Source organism: Populus alba, chromosome 9, assembly GCF_005239225.2.
Source record: "Populus alba chromosome 9, ASM523922v2, whole genome shotgun sequence".
Lineage (NCBI taxonomy): Eukaryota > Viridiplantae > Streptophyta > Magnoliopsida > Malpighiales > Salicaceae > Populus > Populus alba.
Genome location: NC_133292.1, coordinates 7801547 through 7825884, shown reverse-complemented (window position 1 = coordinate 7825884; position 24338 = coordinate 7801547). Strand labels below are relative to the sequence as shown.

The 24338-nt window shown below is 33.7% G+C and overlaps 5 protein-coding genes across 5 annotated transcripts; 1 reads left to right on the top strand and 4 right to left on the bottom strand.

Annotated features, from left to right (window-relative positions):
* Window positions 1-2796: 2796 nt before the first annotated feature.
* LOC118059062 (probable xyloglucan endotransglucosylase/hydrolase protein 10) lies at window positions 2797-4087 on the top strand. The gene is made up of 4 exons (XM_035071875.2): window positions 2797-3023; window positions 3103-3203; window positions 3305-3498; window positions 3581-4087. Exons 1-4 carry the CDS (start codon window positions 2837-2839, stop codon window positions 3981-3983), a joined length of 885 nt encoding a protein of 294 aa, XP_034927766.1. The 5' UTR covers window positions 2797-2836; the 3' UTR covers window positions 3984-4087.
* A 2964-nt stretch (window positions 4088-7051) lies between these two features.
* Window positions 7052-7807, bottom strand: LOC118059061 (pathogenesis-related leaf protein 6). Its single transcript, XM_035071874.2, has one exon. The coding sequence runs from the start codon at window positions 7740-7742 to the stop codon at window positions 7260-7262; it is 483 nt and encodes a 160-aa protein (XP_034927765.1). The 5' UTR covers window positions 7743-7807; the 3' UTR covers window positions 7052-7259.
* A 3277-nt stretch (window positions 7808-11084) lies between these two features.
* On the bottom strand, window positions 11085-11609 carry LOC118058999 (cell wall / vacuolar inhibitor of fructosidase 1). The gene has a single exon (XM_035071824.1). The coding sequence runs from the start codon at window positions 11607-11609 to the stop codon at window positions 11085-11087; it is 525 nt and encodes a 174-aa protein (XP_034927715.1).
* Window positions 11610-13718: 2109 nt separating this feature from the next.
* On the bottom strand, window positions 13719-14453 carry LOC118059060 (pathogenesis-related protein 1). Its single transcript, XM_035071872.2, has one exon. It carries the CDS (start codon window positions 14378-14380, stop codon window positions 13892-13894), a length of 489 nt encoding a protein of 162 aa, XP_034927763.1. The 5' UTR covers window positions 14381-14453; the 3' UTR covers window positions 13719-13891.
* A 6355-nt stretch (window positions 14454-20808) lies between these two features.
* LOC118059048 (basic form of pathogenesis-related protein 1) lies at window positions 20809-21456 on the bottom strand. Its single transcript, XM_035071857.2, has one exon. The coding sequence runs from the start codon at window positions 21370-21372 to the stop codon at window positions 20893-20895; it is 480 nt and encodes a 159-aa protein (XP_034927748.1). The 5' UTR covers window positions 21373-21456; the 3' UTR covers window positions 20809-20892.
* Window positions 21457-24338: the final 2882 nt, after the last annotated feature.

The following is a 24338-nucleotide window of genomic DNA, read 5'->3' as shown; positions in this document are numbered from 1 at the left end:
TGAAGCCCGACAGATCCTTCACCGGAACTTCTGAGAGGGCCGCTCCACGAGATAGGCCGGTTGAGTTTGATAAAGACCACAAGATTCTGACCTTGTGGAAGTGAAGAAAGGGTTAGAAAGCAATGGACAAAGTAGTTCTGGCGGGACAGTGAGAGATAGTGTTGGATGATCAATGCTTCATAACCATGACCATTGCTTTGATTGTGTTTGACAAAGATCTACAAGATTCTTCAGATTGGATTTGATTATGACTTGTTTTTTATGGCCTCATGAGCAGCTGGTGTTCTACATGTGCTCTCAAGTCTGTCCACAATCCTCCTTACCCTTCCTTTTAGGTTTAGAATTTTTAAGATTAATCGGTTTTGTTTGATACATGCATGTTTGTGTTTGTTCAAGTCTTTTCCTATGTTGCTTGTTTCATGTACATTGCTCCTATTGAATTGGACTCATCTGGTAATTTTCCTTTTCTGGATTTTACTTGTTTTTCTCTTCGTTTCCTTTCGTGTTATTACTGGCGTCCATCCACGGTCTTTGATTGGTGGGATATGGGAAATCTTGACTTGCTATAAAGCAGGGGAGTTTCTTAAAAGAGATTAACTATGTGAAAACAATTCAGGTAACAAAAAAAGGTGGATGTTTGGTGGTACTCACATTAGGGTTCAGGCCTGATCTTGGTCAGGAGAAACAAGCCGCTTTGAGAATTCTTCTCAGGAAGAAGTTTGTCAAGAGCGGGCATTCGTCGTTGCTCATAGCCTAAATAAGAAAAGACCAAATGTCCAAAACTTCCAGTGCAGAGACGACATCACTTCCGGAATTCCTCTTATCATCATATAATAAGAATGAGTGTTCAAAGAAAGTATTCAGTTTTAGTACAAGGCTTCAGGGCATCAACAACAAAACACATAGCAATATCGGCATCTGGATTCAATTTCTCATAAAGCTTGGTCAATGCGCTTAAAATGGTTACGCGAGTGAAAATCTTTCCCTGTAATATAAAGAACTCATAATTTTGCAAGAAATATTTCCCTGCCAGTTGCCATTATATTTACCAGAGAGACTTAAAAGCACAGTTCTAGATCTTGTCCCATTCTAACACAGCCATTTAATATCCGAAGGAAAAACTCGGTTTACAACTACAAGGCAAAGAGAAAATACCCGATGATGACCTATCCCAGGTATTCTTGGAAAGATAGAAACTCAGAATCTAGCTTATTTCAACGATGGGAACAATTTGCTTGGCTAATATGGATAAAAAATTCAAGATTTTCCTCCTAGTCGTGTGCCTTGAAAATTTTGTTATAGTAGCAGCGGGTCAGATCCAATTTGGAAAACTACTTTCCTTTCCTAAGCAAGTCATTGGGAATCATGGAAAAGAATGCGTTAAAATTAATGGTGAAATATAGAACATGACCAGTCATGTTTCCTTATCCCTAATTTGGAGGAGAGATTTGCATTGCAGCGTTCTTGGACTTTTGCATCAGTCTTTTATGATGCACATTGGCTAAAGCAAACAGCTTTTGTTACTGTTAGGTACTCTCTCTACCCCTGTACTTGTAGGATACTAATTTCCCAGTAAATAAAATATAATCAGTGCGCATGGAATGATTTGAAGTTGGTTTAAAGCCACAGTCAGCTGATTGATAAAGCATCCCGTTTATTATTACAAAATATTCTCTTTGCATGAAGATCTGAAGCAGCCAGCCCAGAATTTTAACTGCTGAATTCAATGTTGACGGTGTAAAGACAATGATGACATGCATGGATGTTCTTTACTTTACTTTAGTTAGGCTTTGTGTTGAAGATACTCCATGCCATTATCCTAACAGATTGTAATAAGCACAATGATTATACTGTGTATTAGAAACCAGAAAGAGACGCCACTTGTTTATTCTGCCTGTAGCACGGTTAATTTGCCAACTATACAAGACTACTGTTATTAAACATTATTTATCTGAGTAAACAACACGATGCCTTTTTCTGCGCAAAACGTCATTTTTCTGCAAAAAAATCGTTAAAATTATGGAAAAAAGGTTCAGTTATGCAATGTTTAAAGGGATGCCTGAATTGAAAGCATGAAATCAACTCGATAGTTACATATATAGCCCTAAGGTGGAGAGAGAGAATAAAAAAGAGTCCTTCAACGAGTTACAAGGGAAGGTTTAAACACCAAGCTATCCTAAAAATATAATAGCCCTAAAGAAAAGAAACCAGCTCCGGTCTAGCTAGTTTTTCACTTTCCGAAGCATTCAGCTAACCTACCCGAAAAAGGCTCTTAATTGAGAAAGCCTGAGGCATGCCCAAAGCTAGGTATTCTTTATCATGAAAAAACTCCGAGTCTATCACCATCTCTGCGCTTCCACACCTGTTACCTGATTTGTGGAAAGTAAGCAGACATTATACACAACATAATTATTTGGTTATAACATTGTCGAGACACCTCTTTTACTCAAATGCTGGAACTCCTAATGGACGGAACATTCTTGATATACACTGTCATGAGGCATTCATGAAGTCATATGTAAGGACCGACAAGGTAGTTCATTGGACCTGAAAATGAATGATTACCCATGTAATAAACTGGAAATCTTAAGTCATTTGTTGAGCTTTAATCGATCTGTTTATAACATTCTAATACGTATCTAACTAACTCTGCAAGTTATATCCATTAAGATGCTAGCAACATAAAATTCCTTTGCTTCTCTCTAAAGATATTCTTTCTTAAACAACAACCTTATTGCTTCCTATTCATTTCCTTCTCATGCAATACCTATATATAGCATATCAAGCATTTCCCTGTTTCACTACATTTCCTCCTCTTGCCATCTTCGCCAAAACAATGTCCACTATTTTCAAATTCGTAGTCTTCATCGGACTTCTCATCACAAATACTTTTCAAGTATCATTTTCCTCTGTTATTTCAACCGGAGATTTCAACAAGGACTTCTCTGTAGCATGGTCTCCGAGCCATGTATACACCACTGCTGATGGCAGGACAAGAAGCTTGAAACTAGACCAAGAATCTGGTATGAGTTACAAAATCTACAAAAACTAACTTGAAAAATGTCTTGTTGCTCATTTATCTTATTACTACTGTTCTTTTAGGATCTGGTTTTGCTTCGAACCAGATGTTCTTGTTCGGGCAGATCGATATGCAAATAAAATTAGTACCAGGTCATTCAGCAGGCACAGTCTTGGCATTTTATGTAAGTAAATTGAATCAGTACATATATATATATATTTTTAATTTTCTTTTTATATGTCCAGTTGCATATCTCAAATGTATTGGCGAATGACAATATTGCAGCTCTCATCGGATCAACCCAAACGTGACGAGATAGATTTTGAATTCCTTGGAAATGTGAGTGGCCAACCATATATTCTTCAAACAAATGTTTATGCTGATGGGAATGATGATCGTGAAGAGAGGATTTATCTCTGGTTTGATCCAACAAAAAACTTCCATACTTATTCGGTCTTGTGGAACCTTCACCAAATTGTGTAAGCCAATTTTAACTAATTGTTAGCAAGTCTAAGAAAGACAGCTTAAGGGACTATATCCATGGCGTTTCTCATCTTTCAGGTTCATGGTGGATTGGATTCCTATCAGACTTTACAGAAACCATGCAGACAAAGGAGTAGCATATCCAAGGTGGCAGCCAATGAGCATCAAAGCCAGCCTCTGGAACGGCGACAGCTGGGCAACACGAGGTGGGAAAGACAAAATTGATTGGTCAAAGGGTCCCTTCATAGCTTCCTTCAGGAATTATAAGATCGATGCTTGTCCTTGGAATGGAAATCCAAGGTTTTGTAGGGCAGAAAGCTCTACTAATTGGTGGAACAAGGAAAGATATACCACTTTAACATCTACACAAAGAAGGTGGTTCAAGTGGGTCAGGTTGCACCACATGATCTACGACTACTGTCAAGATAACAAGAGATTCCAAAATAACCTCCCAAAAGAATGTTCTCTTCCTAAATACTGATAGAAAACGAGTTATTTATTTGTCTTTCTTCATATAATTTGCTTATCATTAAATGTTATTGCCTAAATAACAACTTGAAAGGTTTCGAATTCTTGGTGAAAGTATCTCCACCTCACAAGAAACGCAACCTTATGACCTTACTAAAGGATCGAATTGGATGCAACCTTCATTCAGACCAAGCATGAATATATATATATATATATCAAGGCTTGTCATCTTTGCTTGGGAAATGTTGCTTTTAAAAAAGAAGGCTTGAAACGTGTATCAAATCCAACCGTGAAGGCCCCACATTTTGAGTTAATCTTGCAGACAAGGAAATAATCTGCGGAGAAGGTGAAGTGCTGATGCTGCTACAAGTCAATCGAACCAAAACTTATCTGAATCTTTGGACCCTTCTAAAATGTTCGAAAAACTCAAGGCTCTAACTTTGATGACTGAACAATGTGGTATTAAAGTGACTTAGCAACAGAAAAAACTATCTTCATTAATGGTTATGAGTAGCACAAGACAACTTGATAGCTTCAACCTAACAAAATGTCATTACAATGATACAGTAACCTTCATCTGCCCTCTTTGATTTTTTTTTTTCTAATTGATTAAAAATTGATAAAACACGAGCATTACAGTGACTACATATTCCAAACCCAATGCAAAGGTCCTGATATATCAAAGAAATATTAGTTTGGTGTAATTTGCTTTCGTTTTCAAATCTTCAATAAATATGTGGAAATCAATTATAATAATTTAATCCCACGTCAGCCATACTTGAATGAAAGTATTTGCATTCTATAGATTCTAATTTAGCCTAAACTAGCTTTGTACGAATCAGTTTACACGACAATGTTTATTAATATATTGGTTTTCATTACATTCATATCTTACTTTTTATATTTATAATCCGAATAATACACTTTATTACTGAACATAAAGCTCAGGTTTGGATTGGATTTTATATCCGATATAACAATATCTATACTTTATTTATTTTTATTATTAAAAAAAGCTAACCTCTGGTTTGGATCATATATTAAACTGTCATATAACCAATGAATCAGGAAAGAAAAGAAGCCTTGATATAAAAAAATCGCGCGGGCCTTGGTTTTCAATTTTATAAGGCCATGGACTTTTACGGGCAGTAACGATTTTTAATCGGTTGTGTAAAAGGAAGCCCTGTTGGGTTCTGGGCTCTTGGCAGAGACTTGAGAGAGGAGCCTCTCTGCTTTCACTGAACCCTGCCTATTGCAACGGAGTTAACCGAGAAACAGAGCGGGGGGTGGACAGTTCAAGCAAAGAACTTTTGCATTTGGCACACAAGAGTTCCTCCACTACCTCATCCAATGCTGTTCTCTATCTCAGATTTCGTGTTTTTCTCCCCATGTGTACAGTTTTTCTATTTTTCTAGCCGAAACTACACTTCTTTATTGTATGTAAAAGAGAATCGCAAGAGTCACACCATCAAACAGAGAAGCCCCCAACTGATGGAAACTACGTTTATACTCTATTTCTGTTCTCAATTTAACTTCTTTTGGAAACTGGTTCTGTAGAAAGAAGTGTTTAATGATCATTAAGGATATGTGGAATTCTGGATTGCAATGAATAATGGGAAAGTTAGAGGCAATGGGATCATATTTTGCGTATTTGATATTTGTTCATTATATTCTGTGTCCATTCAAATAATAAGTTATTGGATGTTTTTATTTTCTTATGTGATTGACTGATTGCTTGCTTGTTTTATATGTCATCATGGTGATCTCCATTTCTCTGTCAGTAAAGAGACATTTTTTTGAAGGATACTACTTTATCTAGTCTTTACTGAATTTAGTGATCAGGAGAAAGATTGCCATTGTTTTGTAAGTGGCACAGATAGAATACCTAATTTTCCATTTAAGCAGGGGGTTTGGCAGTGGACTATGATGGTGTTATCTTCTGAACAGTGTTTTTGTCCGCCTTGTCCAGAATCTGAAACAATTGACGATCATGTGAGCCGGGTTATTGAACTTTCATAATATTGATTTCTCATGTTATGGGTTATAGCCATACAGGGTCACTGTGTTACAATTATTTGTGTGAGATATAATGTACTGGCTGGATCACAGCTTAAAATTCTGAGAGGCTGCGACTTCATTTTTAGCTCGTGAACCTCTGGCCCTATGTTCTGGTCATGCCATATCCAAATTAGTCCCTTCACTGATATGAGTTCTGATAAAAACTCAAGCGTTGGTTATCAGACTGAAGGATCTCCGGGGATCCATTTTGTCTGGGGAGATAAGCATTGCTGAAATAACATATATGTGATGCAAAAGAATCGTTCTAGGTAGTGCAAATGTTAGAACAATTGGAAGGCGTAAGTTGTGTTTTCTTTTTTGTTCAAATAGGACATTCACAGAACTATGATATTGAAGTGCTCGCTGGAAATGATTCATCAGTCATTGAAATGGTAATCGAAAGTCTTTCTCTGCCCATCAATCTTTAGATTATTGCAGCCTCGTTTTTGTGAAAGGTTTATAAAGTAGTGTTGGATGCATTTTCATTACAGGATTTTATGCTGGTGTATAGCTGGTCTTCGTATCCCTGAAGGTGTAGCTGCTGCTTAATCTGCAATAGCTGGTGGGATATCGAGGAAAGTAAAGTGGTAGCAGGGATGGTGTTAGGAAATCATGCTTTTGAGAAACACAAAACTTCATAGTCTGCGAAATGATATGGTTCAGGTGCATAATTAGGTGGAAATGATAGGTCAAAAAGAGCTGCTGAAAATGGTCGAGATGCCTTGAAACTTATTTTTGCAGAGAAAAGCCTGCCTTCAGTATGGAGGTGAGTTTCCTGTGATATTAGAATGTTCTTTAAGGTTATAGTATCATCTAAAGGGTTTTCTTGTTTAGTGCTGTTTAAACTGTTATTTTTATATTTAATTCTGATTGTCAAACATGCTTAATTTTCCTTCTTTTCTCTGATTAATGGCATTTCAATTGTTTTTGTCTACTCCATCCTAATCTCTTACAGAATAAAGAAAACAAGTTCATACAACACCACTGGTTATAATTCATGTTTATTCAATTAAAACAGCACAAGTACCTTGAAAAGAAACAAAATATACAGCGAGAATGTGGCGTAGCAATTGAAAGATGCAGTCGTGACTAGAGTGAGATCAGTGTTCACTCATCAAAGACATTATTATTTCCTATTACTAATTCATACCGTTCAAGTATTTGATTTGTTTTTTTCCCTTTGTGGCTACATTCTCTTAATAGGAGCCTTTTGAGGCAACTCGAGGATTCCTTAGTAAGGGCGTTCCTCAATATAGTTGCCTGGGGGATCATAGTTACAAGAAACAAACCACCAGCCATTGGTGCATTGGACCCTGGCACACCCTACACGAACTGAATTGCGCCAAACGACTTGAGTGTAGTGCAAGCATTCCCCTCCAACACAAGAATTGGATGCATAGTCATAGTAAGGCTTCTCTGCCACCCACAAGTTCACTGATGCAGTACCTGTGAAAGAGCCACTTCCCTTGGCTAGGTTCTCACCATAAGGGCCGTTAGAATGCACGAGGTTGCAATTGCTGATCCTGGAATTGGAATAGTTTAGAGCATAGGCTGCTACCGTGTTGTCCCATATAATATTTGCTACAGTCACCTGTGAGCGAGCTGCATTGTGAGCGTTGAGGTAGTCTTGTGGTGAGTTTTGGGCGTGGGAAGGATGCACAAGGGCTAAGCTCACGAGACAGACAAGAAGAGGTAAAATCTTACTCATAGCCATATTATATTCTTGCTATAATGCTGAAGTAAGCTAATTGAATGTTTGGTGAGCATTAAGGCATGTTGATGGGGGGATTTATAGGAACAATGTAGAATTTTTTAGCTACAAACTTGCATCCTTTTAACCGTTTTAAGCAACCTAAAGTAACAAAAACACCCCCTTTGGACATAAAGCTTGCGTGGTCACCAAGAGGTGATCCTTCAAATGATAAAATTAGTAACTTCTGCATCGATCAAAGAGACTACCATGTTCTTACTTTTTTCAGAATGAAGCAAAGGAAATAAAATAGTAAGAACAAGGAAGCAGTTTAACCAAATCGGCCACGCTTTCTTTTCCTTCTGGAGGGTGTTTGAAATAACTTTGATCTGTTATATACATCTAAGAGAGGTTTTTTGTTGATGTCTTTGATAAGATTGCGGAGATATTTGCTCCCAATTTCGACGAGGCAAAGAAACGATGAAAAGTAACTAGTAGGTGTATCCGGAGAAGTGTCCAAAGAATCACAAGAGTTGATACTTAGAATAAGGCTCAACTGAATGAACTGTTGTTATCTGAATGTATCTGCTGAAAAACTTGGACTGCCATGGCATGACCTTTGCGTCATTCGTAGGTTAACCCTTCCTCCCCCTAATATTACGGTAAGAGATGATTTTAATTGCTCAAACTTAGTTAAAACCATTTACCAGTTGATTGCAGATACATTGTGATATTTAAAGTGTCAAAAAACTATCTCAACCTAATAATTTAAACTGTTAGATGATATTTCAAGATATGATTTATATTATTTTTTAACATAAAAATCTTTAGCAAAACTCAAACTCATGATAAACAAGGCGAATAAGCATCGTATTATCTTCGACATCTCTCGATCTGCTTGTCTGATTAGCTATGTCTGAGCATGTAAACTGTATAAGAGCCTAAGAGGAGGATAATTTATAAAGAAATTCTGATGAATATAAAAGTAGAATTTATCACAATAACTATATGAATTATATCGATATTATCTAATAATCTTTCTACACATATTATTTACTTGCCAAAACTCATTAGAGCCTAGTATCACTGTTTAATAATGAAAACCATTCTTTGGATTTTTTTCATGGTCTGTAATGGGGCAGCAGCAGCCTACGTGACGTAAAGGATTCAATATTATAAGGAGAAAGGAAATCAAGAGATGAATGATTTTTCATTAAATTTTATTTTTTAAAAATTGTATAGTTTTAAAATAAAATTTTAAAAGTAAAATTTTTTTTTTAAAAAAAAACCTTAACTATACAAATATGCCCGAAGACAGACGGTTAAAAAAAGGGGGGGGGAATCCTTCAACAAATATAGGATACACAGGGCACTAATTGTACATAATTATATATCTTCCCAGAATTTAAAATATCGAGGAATATTTTTTAAAAAGAGAGAATAAAAAAGTCCCAAGGTAATGAGCTGCTCTGTCACATCATATTCAATTAAAGGTGCATCATTTTGATTTGTTAAGAAAAAAGAAATGCTGGTTTAACATGATTTGTTTTGCTAGCCCTCAATCTTCAAACCGAAGTTGGTTTGTTCTACCAGAAGCTTGCCTGAAAGTGAGGCGGACGCTGCTAAGATACTTGCAGCAAGGTCTTAGATTCAAAGAACACGACGCCACTTCCTTATTCGATAATCTACGGCAAGTTCTATAGAATTTAACTAGCTTCTTTCTAACGCGTTTCTTGTGGAATATACCTCTTATATTTTAAGAATTTTAGCATGGCATGATTTCTAAATAGTTCTATAAACACATCAAGTTGTTTATTTTGAATCAATGAAACCAATAGTTAATTCTTGATGGCAACTATATATTATAAAATCAAATAAACGAAGCAATTCTTATAAACTTGGTCCATGTATACCAAGACATTCCTTAGATTAAACAACAACACCATTTTTATACTTTTTCTTCTTTGATTTGTTCACTCCCTCGTTTACTTCCGTATATTATGCCCATTGCAGTTCTATTTGCACTTGCAAGTTGGGATTTTCTTAAACGTTACAGATATGAACAAGTATAATTAATCTCTCTTGAACATGCCCATCATCACCATATTGCTAGATATTTCATGGCGCCGTAAAATAAGAAATTTCTAACCATTTCCTCTGATTTTTCTTGCGGCTTTGACAAAGTAGATATTCATCACGAATTTATTTTCATATTGCAAGAGTATTTTTTCCAGTGAAAAAATAAATTGTATTGTCGGCACAACTGTTCGCTACTCGTAGTTTTTTTGTTTTTTGTTTTTTTTATCATCATTTGACAAATTAATAATATGACCAAAACAGGACAGTGCCCGGCCACCCAAGAGTAACTCAGGCATTACATATCAAAAAGGAAAAATAATGCTATAAATGTCAACATTTTTAACTATAAGGTATGATAATTTGTGATACCTTATAGTTAAAAATTATCGTCATTTTATAAAGATTATCGTCAAATGTTGAACTTCATTTTATAGGAAACATCAGACTGAATAATAATAATAAATACTATAATAAGATTCTCTCTAATTTTTCATGGGGAAAATTGCCAATAAAAGCATTGGTGATCCAACAAGAAAAAAGATTTATATATAGAATTCAAGTTTATTTTTATAACAAAAAATTAAAAAAATCTCGACCTGCTTGCATATAGTCACAACTATGTTTGCAAGTCATTAATATTTTCCAGATAAAAAACTAAACTATTATCCAAAAAAAAAAAAAATTGCATGGATTTTGAATTTAGCGTAGCTGAATTCTAGGTCGGTGGATTCTAGCTCGTGGACTTAATGTTTTGGGTTTCCATACATCACCTTGGACTCTAGAGTATAGGCTTTATGGGCCAACTCTGGGAAATGGGTTTATGTATTGTCTTTGATATTGGGCCTTTATGCTTCCTTATAAATCGAGATGGGCTTTTTCATGAACGGAAAACAGAAATTTTGAGCGACCAAAAATCTCCAGAAGAACGCTCCTCCATGTCCAATCCAAGAGCAATCTCATCTTTTAGACGAAGGCATGACTCAGAATTTCACTCCCCACACAGTTGAAGATGGTAGCTATTTTGATTTTATTCGCGTTTTTCAAAGCATAAAAGGAGCCCCGGAAAAACAAGAAAACGAAAACTCTTCTTCCATTTCTTCCAAAATAAGAATTTATCAGGTGCATAGAAGACCAAGATATCAAGGATAGAACTAAAGCAAACCTAATAGAAATTAATTAAGCAACATCCAAAATTAGTTATCCCCTTATTAATGATCAGTTGCAAGTCTCGAAATTTATTTCGAATTCCCTAGTTGGCTAAACAAAAATTAAAATGATATCAGTCGCTTATACGATTGTCTGAACAATGGACGCAGCCACGATGGAGACGTCATGTACAACCCTATTCATGTCAGCCAGGGGCGATTTGCATCTCCTGAATTCTTTTTCACATAACCTCGCCTCAAAAGCAGCATCCATTGTGCCTGCTTCTGCAAATTTGTAGTTACCCAAACGCAAAGCTTGTAGAGATTCTGGAATATCCGCCTTTATTATGGCATCGTAGCGACTGGCACAAGATTGCAAGGCTCGTTTCATATTTGTGTCCTGATTATGTTGAAGCAGCTTGTTAATACGATGCAGTGTGTGGGTTGCCCTAGCGTTAATAGTGTGAACCATTATCTTGGCGAGGCCTTCAACATCTGTATTGAAGCTGCGAGGACTAGATATTAATGATCTTACACAAAGATCGTAATAGGGTGTCTGTTTGCAGGTTTTCTCGATCAAATTGTTGCCAAGAATGCTTGGAAGGGAGGCATCAACAGGAAAGATGAAGTAGATGATGAACACTAAAAATATTACAAGATTCTTCATTTTTTGTAGTAAAATAAAAATGGATATATATGGATGCTTGTGTAAGGGTACCACCATCAGCTTTTTATATATATTGAGAAAAGCTGCCCTCACTCCATAGATGTAAGAGGACCGTTCTCAGGTAGGAACGAAATGTTAGCTAAGACCAATTCATAATGCTTATTCAACACTTGCCAGCAGCCTCGCCTCCAGAAAAGGATCGCGATGCCTTACTTCATACCAAATTTGTATCTGTTCAAATAATATAGGAGTAGGCATAGTTTTAAGACCCGGCCCGGTGGTCGACCCGGTCCAAGGCTCGGGTTCCGGGTTTTGACCGGGTCGCCGGGTCTCGACCGGGTCGTTGGGTCGGCCGGGTCAAAATTTATTTTTTAATTTTTTTTTAAAAAATCAAAACGACGTCGTTTTAGCAAAAAAAAAAAACCAAAAAAAATAAAAAGTCAACGGGTTTGGGGGCGGGTGTTGACCGGGTCTGGCCTGGCCAATTCCCAAGCGGGTTTTGGCCTTCACCCGGACCGGTCCCATGCCCGGGTCGGCCGGGTTCCGGGTTGACCCGTCGGGCTGGTCTGGGTTTTAAAACTATGGTAGTAGGTCGTCAGTGCTTGTGATGCTATTTTTTTTTTTTTTTTAAATGCTTATAGGATTTTTGTTTGAATATGTACAAATCATATTGATCTGTATAAGTATATCTCCACAATATATTTTCGAGATGAAGGTATCAAAAAAATAATAAAATGAAGAAATATTTAAAAAAAAACTAAAGAAATTAGAAAACAAATGAAACTAACTTGTAAAATCTAAAAAAAAAAAACCCGATGTCGATCAAGCCTTGTCATGCAAATATGTCAATGCCAATAAAAAATGTTTTGCAAAACATAGATTTTTTATTTTTTATTATTTTTCTTTTTCTTTATTAATATTTTTGGGATGTTTTAAAATTTTATGTTTCAAGATTTTATTTTTTTTACTTTCATGGTTTTTCAAATTTTGCTAATTTTAATTCCGTCCCAAAGGTCCAGCACCCAGCTGTGCTCGAGCGTTGTAGTGAGCATTGAGGAAGTCTTGTTTAGATCCACCTGCAGAATGCACAAGTTAATTTCCAATCACCCCTGAGCAGACGTTTTGAGCAAGGGATAGAGGGGTTATTACAGCTAAGGCAATGAGAAAAGCAATTGCTAGTGAATTCTTGACAATTTAATTTCATGTCGCTTTGTTTTCTCACTGGATATGAAATAATTTTCTTCTTGATGACAAAAGTTGGACATGCTGATATGCTATATATAGGGTTGGGAAGACTTGTTTGAGACCATCACAGCAAAATGTCCTCAAATTTTGGTCGGCCGGCCTGAACACCAGAAAGGATACAAGAACTAATTACGCACTTGATGTCGTGGTTTAGTGGGGGGAGAGACTTGTTTCTTTTCTTTACATCTAGGTTCAATTTTTTTTGTACATGTCTGTCATCCCCGCGGTGTCTTATTTGCTTACTGGATTTGCAGGATACTCAGTAAATCCAAGAATTAGTTATGATGCGCGTAAATTAGTCCGAATACCCTAATTATATATATAAAAAAACTAATTGCGGTCATCATAAGCTAATTAATTTCAAGATAATATTTCACGGGGGCAGTGATTAGACGGTCAAATCAACTAATTGGACTATCATGTTCATTTTCTAGAAGTGCCTTTTTTTGTTCATAAAAAGGTGAGATTATTTCTTATGTCGCACGTGTGCGGTGTAATGCGGTCGCCCACCACCAACCTTTCATGAATGTGTGATATGTATCTATCTATTGTAAAAAATATGGTGAGACAAGGAGTTCTTTGTCTCTTAGCATTAAAATGAACTGGGAGTCGCCACCTAGTATTCTGGTTATTAGGAACCCTAACTGGTTTTTAATATATATATATATATATATATATATATATATATATAAAAGCAACAAAACGGAGGGTAATCTGCTAGTATGCATATGAGTTACATGATTAATTTTCACTTTCTCAAACATCCAATTTTAGTTTAACTTAATAATAATTTGAATTGAAAGTGGATGCTATAACACATAAGTTGTGATTATTCTGACTGTAATTAAAATTAGATGAACATAATTATAAAAAAACCATCCAAACGTATACCAGTGAACTTCCTGTATCCCAGCATATCATCAAGATGTAGCAAATATTTTTCTACCATATATTAATTAACGCCAATTTATATAAATCAGCTTATTTATCACTAATATTCCAGGTAATAGAAGCACGGATTTCATAATCAGAAAGGTTTAGTAAGGTTTTTGCCCAACATAGTTGCCGGGTGGATCATAGTTGCACCCAATGAAGGTTCCTCCGGTGCTACACGTCACTTTAGCACATCCTACGCGAGCAGAGTTACGCCAAACCACCTGAGTATAGTGCCCACACTGCTGGCCAGCGGCACACGAGTTGGAGTTGTAGTCGTAGTAAGCCTTCTCATCAACCCACATTTTTACAGCATCTGTACCTGAAAGGCCCGCGCTGCTCCATGCAAGGTTCTCCCCATATGGTCCACCTGAATGGACAAGGTTGCAATCGCCGGCACGTTGGTTAGCATAATTTTGTGCATAGGCTTGCACGGTGGTGTCCCAGGTTAGTGGACCAACACCTACAGCTGCACGAGCTGCATTATGAGCATCAAGGTAATCTTGTGGGTTGTCTTGGGCACGAGAGGGAAGGATTAGGGATGTTATGGTTAGAAGAGTAAAGAAAGCGAGAGAAACCTTGCTTGACATCATTTTGCACACTTTTTTTTTTCTTTTTTGATAAAGCAAATGAGTTTCGTAGGTGATGGATGAAATAACAATGAGAGCTCGAACGGTATTTATAGGCGTTATGCAAAATCATGTCATGTGAACGATGACTTGGAAGTATGCAAGCAAAGTCAGCGTAGAATGTTCAAAACAACACTAGATTGGCGTAATAGATCATCCATATTGTGGGAAAGACAACCGCTAACAATGTTTTGTTTAATTATCTTACTAGATATTTTTTATTTAATAAAATGGATAATATAAAAGTTATCTTTTTTCAAGATAATTTTAATTAAAAATATTATCGGTATGATGTATGCAATAAATTTAATAAATCTTTGTAAATATTGATTATAAGATTTGAATTCAATTTTTTTTTTTAAATCTCCTTGATCATCAAATTAATATTTTCAATTTTTTTTATTAGATGAAAACCTAGTAAGCTCTTAGATTTTTGTCTGTTGCTTTATATTTTAGGAAGGACATGGTATTGGTGTATGTTCAGATGAATCAAAACTCGGACTGATTAATTAATTTTTAGATGAGTGGGAGGTCTGGGATTACTTCAGTTTGAATTATTACATGGCATTTTGAATTTCCTATGTTTTTCCTCTTCTTACCGCCTGCTTGCATTAATCTTGTTCTTGTCCTTGCAAGTTTTTGTTCCACAAATCACTCCGCTTCCATTGTTGCGTCTAAAACAATCCACCTTGTTTTGTTTTCTCTTGGGAAATTACCGAACAACTGATTGATTTTCCTAGTACTGACACGTAATTATTCAAAGAAAATTTAAAAAAAAATCTTCTTTTAAACCTACAAACCATGATATACAAAATGGATTAACATGAATACGAGGGAATATTGGCCTGATTTTTTAGGGATATATCTCCTTTTGGGATGTTAAAGTTCTCATAAATCTTAAAGTTTTAGCAATAACTGACCTTAGCAGAATGACAAAAATAATTCAGTCTTTATTTGCCGAATTTATTCGAAAATATATAAAATTAAGAGAAGAAGAGCGTGTAACACGCCCATCAAAAGTTAGCATATTCGAGAATATCCGAACGTGTTTTATCTCATGAGTCATGACCATGAGTCGAGACCCCAAAAGACAGAAAAAAAAAGTGAAGGTTTTTGTGTTATTTTTTTGAGGTCAAGCACCTGTTGGCAGCCTTTCAAAACAAAGAAGTGCCGTGTAACATGGATTAACATGATAGGAACACCTGGACTTTTTTTTTTATCATCGGCTAGTTTTGTTTTTTTTTTTTTTTAATTATTAATGTCTGGATCAGTTATATATATCTTAATTAATTTTTTAAGATTCTAAAATTAACGATCATATAAATATTTAGTAGTCTGAAATTTGTAATATTCAAATTAGTAATATCTAAAAAACAAATTAAAAATCTAATTAACCAATTAAACTATATAACTTGTTGAGTTCTACTCAATTAATTAAAAACTTTATAACAAGAAGCTGGTTATTAATTAAAAAGAACAGTTAGTTAAAATGCTTTTTTTTTTTATGATAACAAACTCGTGCTTTCTATACACTCTTTTTTTTTTTTTTTTCTCAAATTGTTGATTGATTGATAGAATTTCCAACCTAATATAATGCCGAGTTGCAATACCAGAATTAGTGAAGAAAAACATTATTTTTAAACTGATACTATATCTAGATAACTTCCAAAAGATCCTTTAGTCAGAAGCAGATAATACTGGATTTTTATTTTTTTTTAGTGGACGACTTAGACTCTTGACTATTCTGTTTTTTTTTTCGTGTAAAGTGATGCACCCGGATAGTCTGTAAAAAAAAAACACTATTAACTAATTGTCAATTGCGGAACATGCTAGAATCGAGCAAAAACTGGTCAAATAATCTTTTTAAAATCCTTGAAATTTTTTTTATAGTAAGTAGAGTAGTTACTTCTTAGGATTCATTTTAAAATTATAAAAAAATTTAAGTGGAGGAAGAAATCTAGATGTTTTATATCACTTTTTTTGTGAATAATAAATTTTTTTTTTTTGTGTTTTTTTTTTTCAAAATAAATTAGGAAGTAATTAATAAAATGCAACTATCATATAAAAATTTCTTATTGATAGGGTCGTATGTTGTGTTTCAATTAATACATATCTTGTTTGTCTTGAATTCTACAAATAATTACAGCTATAACATTGATAAATACAAATTAAAATATATATCAATAGAATTCCTCAATGTAAAACTGTAAGTATAAACACTGATAAAAAATTTCATAAATAAAATTGTTAAATTTTAACAATGAATCTTATCTTAGTCCCTACGTGTTTTGTGTATATATATATAAAAAAAAAAAGTGAAGGTTTTTTGTTTTTTTTTTTAGGTCAAGCACATGTTGGCAGCCTCTCAGAACAAAGAAGTGCCGTGTAACATGGATTAACATGATAGGAATACCTGGACTTTTTGGATCATCAGCTAGTTTTTTTTTTTTTTTTTTACATTAAATGTTCGAACCAGTTTATATATATTTCGACTAATTTTTTGATTTAAAGTTAACAATCATGTAAATTTCTAGTGATCTGAGATTTGTGACACTCGAACTAATAATTTTTAAAAATCAAATTAAAAATCTAACCAGTTAATCTACATAACTTATTGAGTTATACTCAATTAATTAAAAACTTATATGTAATGTGAAAATAATTATAATAAGAAATTGGTTATTAATTAAAAATACAGTTAGTTAAAATGTTTTTTTTTTATGATAACAAACCCGTGCTTTCTATACACTTTTTTTTTTTTTTTCAAATTGTTGAGTGACTGATAGAATTTCCAACTTAATATAATGCCGAGTTGCAATACCAGAATTAGTGAAGAAAAACATCATTTTTAAATTGATTCTATATCTAGATAACTTCCAAAAGATCCTTTAGTCAGAAGCAGACAGTACTGGATTATTTTTTTTAAATGGACGACTTAGACTCTTGACTATTCTGTTTCTTTTTCGTGTAAAGTGATGCACCCGGATAGTCTGTAAAAAAAAACAGTATTAACTAATCGTCAATTGTGGAACATGCTAGAATCGAGCAAAAAGTGGTCAAATAATCTTTTTAAAATCCTTGAAATTTTTTTTTTATAGTAAGTAGAGTAGTTACTTCTTAGGATTCATTTTAAAATTATAAAAAAATATAAGTGGAGAAAGAAATCTAGATGTTTTTATCACTTTTTTTTGTGAATAATAAATTTTATTTTCTTGTTTTTTGTTTTGTTTTTTTTTCAAAATAAATTAGGAAGTAATTAATAAAATGCAACTATCATACAAAAATTTCTTATTGATAGGTTAGTACGTTGTATTTCAATTAATGTCTTGAGTTCTGCAAACAACCATGGCTATAAAATTGATAAATACAAACTAAAATATATATCAATAGAATTCTTCAATGTAAAAATTGTAAGTATAAACACTGCAAAAAATTTCATACATAAAATTGTTAAATCTACAATGAATCTTATCTTAGTTCCCTATGTGTTTTGTATATATATTTTCATGATTTTATTTAAGTTTCTTGGGATGTTACAATAGGTTTCCAGTTTTTTTTCTCTACTTTATTGATTTTTAAAAAAAAAAATTAGTTTTTTTACATTGATGTTTTTAAGTGTTAGAAAAAAAAATTATATATAGTTTTGAAAGATATTTTAGTGCTAAAGATGAAAATATATACACACAGAAAAAAAATATTTATGTACAAGAACACATATAAGAATGAAAATTCTTAAAAGCATATAAAAGATTACGTCTCACTAATAAATATTAGTTATAAATAGTATAAAGATACAAAATTCAGAATGCATGGATATTCTAGAAATTAATTGCATAAAAGTAAATTTTTTTTTGGATTCGAGGAAATATAAAAACGCATTTTGTAGGATCAAGTGAGTTGTTCCAGGCTCTTACAAGAGATACACGCCATGAACTCGAACTCGAGATCTCATGTGAGATTTCAAGCCCTTTGCTAACGCTATGCCCTTGAGAAGTACGGCAGCATAAGAGTAAACCTGAATACATGCCATCACTTTCTATTGTCTTTAATTTGAATTTAAATATGTTTTTTCGAGAATTTTTAAGGTATAAAAACATTTAATATATATTCTTTGCATCAAATAAAAAAAATTAATATAATTTTTTTTTACTTTATGGCTAAATCGATATTTATCTCAATAGGATAGAAAGGGTTTCTTGATAGTCTTCAAACATACAACATATGCCTCGATGAATCCAAATATGCTATCTAAATCGACAAGTTTCTCTCTTTATTGTTCAAATAATATAGTAGTAGGTTGTCAGTGCTTGTGATGCTATTTTTTTTTTATAAAAAAAAAAATGCTTATAGGATTTTTGTTTGAATATGTACAGATCATATTCTGTTTAAGTATATATATCTCCACAATATATTTACGAGATGACGGTAAATTAACTTACTATATATATATATATATATATATAATAAAAAAATCTGTCTATACTCTTGTATATTGAGGGTATTATCCCATATGCCATTTTTAGAATTTTTCTCTCTCGTCCGCCCATATATATATTTATATATTTCTTCGCATATGTACTTCTATTATTTTTTGGATGAAAATGCCCACAATTAAATCATAAAATTATATAAAAAAACTGAAAAATATTTTCAAAAAAATAATAAAATGAAGAAATATTAAAAAAAAAACTAAAGAAACTTAGAAATAAATGAAACTAATTTGTAAAATCTATATATATATATATATATATATAACTAAATTATTTTATGCTTTCAAAAAACCTAAAGTTGGTCCAAAAATAAAAAATTAACTTGAAATACAAAACTTTTTTTTTATATTAGATTTATTTTTTTAGATAATGTTAAGGTAAAATAACATCCAAGTTAAACTTTTCTCATTAAATAGAATTCATTGAAACTAAAATTGATTATTTTTATGGTTTAAATCGGTATTAATGATAACTTTCTCCTTTTTTCTCTAACAAGGGACTGCAAAATTAAAAAAATGAAGTTTTGGACCGCATTGAATTTTTAAAATTTAAAGGGATCTAAATTGTATTATTTGTAAAGTAGGAGGATCAAAATGTACTTTTCAAACAAACTAGACATGTCACTTATCTTGGGCTTTTTTGTCACTCCAATCCTTTTTCTTTTAATTTTACCTTTAATTATGATCAAATCAATGAAATAAAAATTTGATGACCAAACTAAAAAAATAAATAGACAAGAATTCACTTAATATGTGAGTGTGTTAACAATGCCACTGCTTCGGCTGCAGTCAGAGGATAGGAGGCTAGGACTGCACTTGCACCGAAAATATCTTCCGATCACATTGCAGGTTGAGATCCTTGGCATGGCAAGTTCCTCTGCCTTGTCTGCCACCGTTTTGTCCCAAGAAATTGGGACAACACCAACTTCCGCACGCACCTTGTTATGGGCTCTCACGAAGTCACCCGGAAAAACTGGGCTAGGGAGACATGAACCGAAGCTAAGACACATATATTGCAAATCACCAGAGATGACCTCGTAAACTTCATTCCTTGGACAGAACAAATTTGGAGAAATTAATGCTGCTGCTGCTGTATGTACGTGGACCAAATTGTTGATTCATTGAATTTTTTGTTTTTTTTAATTTCTCACATTAAATGAATGGTAAAAGGTTAAAATTCATTTGATAAACTTTCCAAATTTACTACCCGACAGTTGATTTCTAATTTACCTGCATATGGTAAGTAATTAAATGCCATAAATACAGAGGTCACTATATGCCAGAAATGGAAGGAATTGCGAGGCTTGATATATGGAAGAACTATTTAGAGTAGCATATGAAACCAGAGAGCAATATTACATATCTGATGTCTTCCTTATTGGTTAATTAGTTTCCTTTCTTCGAATAATATCATAATCAAATCCAAATCATGGTTAATTTTGATTATTTTATGCCAGCTCAGTTGCCTACATTAATTTCATTGCCAATTAAGTTTATATTTGGTTAATTTTGAGGACATCGTTGACCCTCTTTTTTCTCTCCAATTGAGACCAGAATGATCACTTTGTTACAACAGATGACAAATTAATAAACAGATCTTACATCATAGTAAATAAGATCAATAAGGTGTTTGTTTTTGTGGTTAGAATCATGTTTTAAAAGTGAATTTAACATCAAAAAATATTAAATTAATTTTTTTTAGTATTTTTAATGATTTTAATATGTTTATATTAAAAATATTAAAAAATTATTTTTAATGAAAATTATTTATTAAAAAACATATTACACTACAATATATCACTCTTATTACAAAAATTTAGCACCTCTAGCATCACCCTTTTCTTTAAACACAAACGTACAAGTAGATTTTGGTCCTAAATATTATAATTATGCAAACAAATCCTTCAATAGAAAAGATTTCATAATCTTCTTATATATTTTATTTTTTTTGTGGCTGACTATTAGCCAGAACTCCAAGCAACATGATTCAATACGGGCTTTGGCCCTCAATGTTTCCAACAGGATCATAATTGCAAGTGACAAACCACCACCCATTCTTGCACTTAGCTCTGCCACACCCTAAATGAACCGATTTGCGCCACACAACCTGAGTGTAATGCAGGCACTCGTCACCGACACATGAGTTGGTATCATGGCTATAGTAAGGCTTCTCACTTGCCCACATCTTGACTGCATCCACTCCATTCAAGTTACCATAACCTTCAGCAATGTTCTCTCCATAGGGTCCTCCTGAATGCTCTAATTCACAGTTTTCAACCCTTGAATTTGCATACTTTTGAGCATAGGCTGCCACGGTGCTGTTCCAAGTAATTGGACCAACTCCCACCTCAGCTCGAACGGCATTATGTGCATCAACATAGTCCTGGGGAGAATTCTGGGCTAAGGTGATGTTAACGGAGACGGATGCCATCAAGTAGGCTGCTAAAAAGAACTTGCTGAACCACATCTTCTTTCTCTAGGCAAGGCAGAACTGAGAAAAAGTCAGACAAGTGATCTTTGAGGTTCTTAATACAATGCAGTTTAAGGTTTGTGTATTTATAGAAGGAAAAAAAAAGGTAGAAAAGTCATCACGCGAATGAGATTTTCAAAAGGTAGAGATACTTTTATTTACGAGAGTAAAAATGTCAGATCATCATCATTTTATTAATGTACACGAGAAAATAAGACAATTGATCGATCACTAACAAGCGGATACAGCAAGATATATTTCAAAAGCTAAGCAGGGCTGAGGATAATGATATTTTTGGCGCCTGCCTAATGTCTAATATACCGTCACCCCACTTACTTGTCTTGAGAGATTTCTAATTATTTCACATATATAAAAATCAAATTGATATTAAGTTTGCGGGAATTGTTCCGATAATCTTCTATCTCTAGCAAGATTTCTGTCAATTTAGTTTCGTTTGATTTACCCCCCGTCAAACAGTATGGTCTCCACATAACTAGGAAATTTCATGAAATTCATTTCCTGGGAAATCCCACTGGGGTTAAGACAGTCATTCTTCATTATCAGGGCATCATGATGCAAAAGGAAAGGAAAAAACACAAATTAGAAGTTTTAAAATCAGCAATATATACCAGTGATGCATCATTACAAGCTTCTTTGATTTGTCACTAGTTGTAAAGATTGCAGAGTTGTCAAATTACTATGAACAAAAGAACTGCTGTCAAGTTAGCATTTCGTGTACTGATGTAAAGAGTAATTCCGCTTACGTTAGTATTGTTTTTATCATCTATTTATCTTTTGGATTCATGATTTTTTTTCTTATAATGTTCATGATATGCTATCAATCATGTTCTTACAAGTTACTGAGAACTTTTTGTGGCGGTAATTGAGGAACCTGTAAAAGAGAGGAGAAAATCAAAAGAAAAAAAAAATTGAAAGAGGACCCTATAAAGAATAAAGTCATGGATTTAACAGTGCGATCATGTGAATAGAAGTCGCTATCCTATCTTCCGTGTAACAAGCGACTGAGCTCACAATTGTTGCCCTAAACATTTGAATATGCCCAGGTTAAGTCACTAGCAAACAGCACAGATGAGACCCAGCATTTCACGGATCCATTACAGCAGATTTCTTTAAGCAAAAGACTTCAATTCATAGTATTCTTCGCATGTGAACTCAACTGTCGCACATTTGAAAAGAGTGCAGCTAAGAAAAAGTAATGCTTAGAATATCAATTGTCATCTCTGTCTAAGCAAACCATGATATTTTCTACGCATGGGAGATTGATACCTGGGAGGAATTGCGTGCTTCTGAAACCAAATTCACGTTATCAGCGCAGGATTTTCAGCAGTCAAGAATTTATTGTCTTCGAAAAAAAAAAAAGGCCTTCGAAGTCTTGCTGATATCACCTAATAGTGTGCTCGTTTTAATTATGTTTGTAGAAATGGAAATGTATGTTCACGGGAGAACTTTGACAGGAAAGAGACTTTTTCATCGCCGCAACAAAAATAAAACGAGAATATTAGATTGATAAGATAAGGGATTTACTTGGTGACAAGGTTTTTGTCTTTTTACTTAAATTTGAATACTTGGTTGAATTTGTTTTCTTCAAGCATTAGGCTAATAAAAATATTGTCTATTTTCTTAGTTTTAATTGCTTAGCTCGTTTAAAAATATTCATATTACCTCAACATACTAAAATATCTAGTGTTTAACGCACCTACTAATTTACTGTTTTTATGAACATTAAAGCTGTGCCTCTCTCTTTCTTTTCTTTTTTCCTTTTTTATCCTTTAATTTTATTCATATTTCTTCTCAATTTCAATCTTAATTTTTTAAAAAACTATCTAACTTCACTCTATCATGTGAAATCAACTTAATATATAGTTTAATTTTAAACCCAACTAACACAAGAAACTAGGTTAGAAAATTTTTTATTCTATCAATTTTGTACTTGATTTTATTTTATTGGTGAGGCAGGTTGCTTTTATGCTACTTAACTTAATTAGATCATATTAAAAAATATCTATATAATTTAATTTTAAGCTAGTGAATAAAAAATCAGGTATAAAGATTTTAATATTAATCTACTTAATAATAATACTAAATAGTTATCCATATTTTATACAATGTTTTATTATGTTTTAAATTTATTTTATCACGCCCCTGTAAACCTGCAAACTAGTTATAGACTAGAGTAAATAAATAAAATGCGGTTTTAGTTTTTCTAGAAAAGAAGAAAAGATGCAGTTCAGTTGGTCGTGCAGACCTTTACCAATTTCGCTGAGCGCAAGTTTTTTTAATTGAGAGAAATGAGAGAGAACTCCAACGTTCCTTGCAGACCAAGCGCTTGGCCCACATACATGTCCAAGGCCTGGTGGGCATTAAATAGACCCAAAATAGGTTCAGCTAAAGGAATTGGCCCATAGTAATAAGCTGACATTGTATAATAAACCCTGTAATAAATCTGCCTTAAAGATGCAGAACTAATAAGCCCTACTATCCTCTCAAAAAAAGAAGCCCTGATATCAATTCAGGCCTGCTACAGCTTCTTTGGGTGTGTCGCATCCATCCTCCTCTTATTAACTGCTAAGTTCTTACGGCTACAATTGAAAAAGATTCATGAAACAGAGCCCACTCACTTGGTTGGATGACACTTTGTGTTAAATTCCAGTTGCTTAGGACAGTGTTCTGGCACATTAAAATCATAAAAAAACACATACATAAACTAAAATAAATTGTTTTTCCAAAAAAATTGACGAAATGATAGTTTAAGCTGCTCGGAATAGCCACTGGATCACTCGTGATAACTTAACCATACTTCAATGGGAAAAACTAGTGATAACTTTGTGGTTGATAACAAAGAGGAACCTGGTTAAGTCAAACACGTTCTTCTCTGTTTTCATAGCTTAACCATACTTCCCCTTTCTTTTCTTTGGAAGGGAGAGATTATAACGGGCAAAAAT

Bases quoted from the DNA above. Each gene is read 5' to 3' on its own strand.
- LOC118059060 (XM_035071872.2), bottom strand. From the start codon at position 14,380: ATGATGTCAAGCAAGGTTTCTCTCGCTTTCTTTACTCTTCTAACCATA.
- LOC118059062 (XM_035071875.2), top strand. From the start codon at position 2,837: ATGTCCACTATTTTCAAATTCGTAGTCTTCATCGGACTTCTCATCACA. The intron at 3,204-3,304 runs GTAAGTAAATTG...ACAATATTGCAG, and splicing joins GCACAGTCTTGGCATTTTAT to CTCTCATCGGATCAACCCAA. The intron at 3,499-3,580 runs GTAAGCCAATTT...CTCATCTTTCAG, and splicing joins TGGAACCTTCACCAAATTGT to GTTCATGGTGGATTGGATTC.
- LOC118059048 (XM_035071857.2), bottom strand. From the start codon at position 21,372: ATGTGGTTCAGCAAGTTCTTTTTAGCAGCCTACTTGATGGCATCCGTC.
- LOC118059061 (XM_035071874.2), bottom strand. From the start codon at position 7,742: ATGGCTATGAGTAAGATTTTACCTCTTCTTGTCTGTCTCGTGAGCTTA.
- LOC118058999 (XM_035071824.1), bottom strand. From the start codon at position 11,609: ATGAAGAATCTTGTAATATTTTTAGTGTTCATCATCTACTTCATCTTT.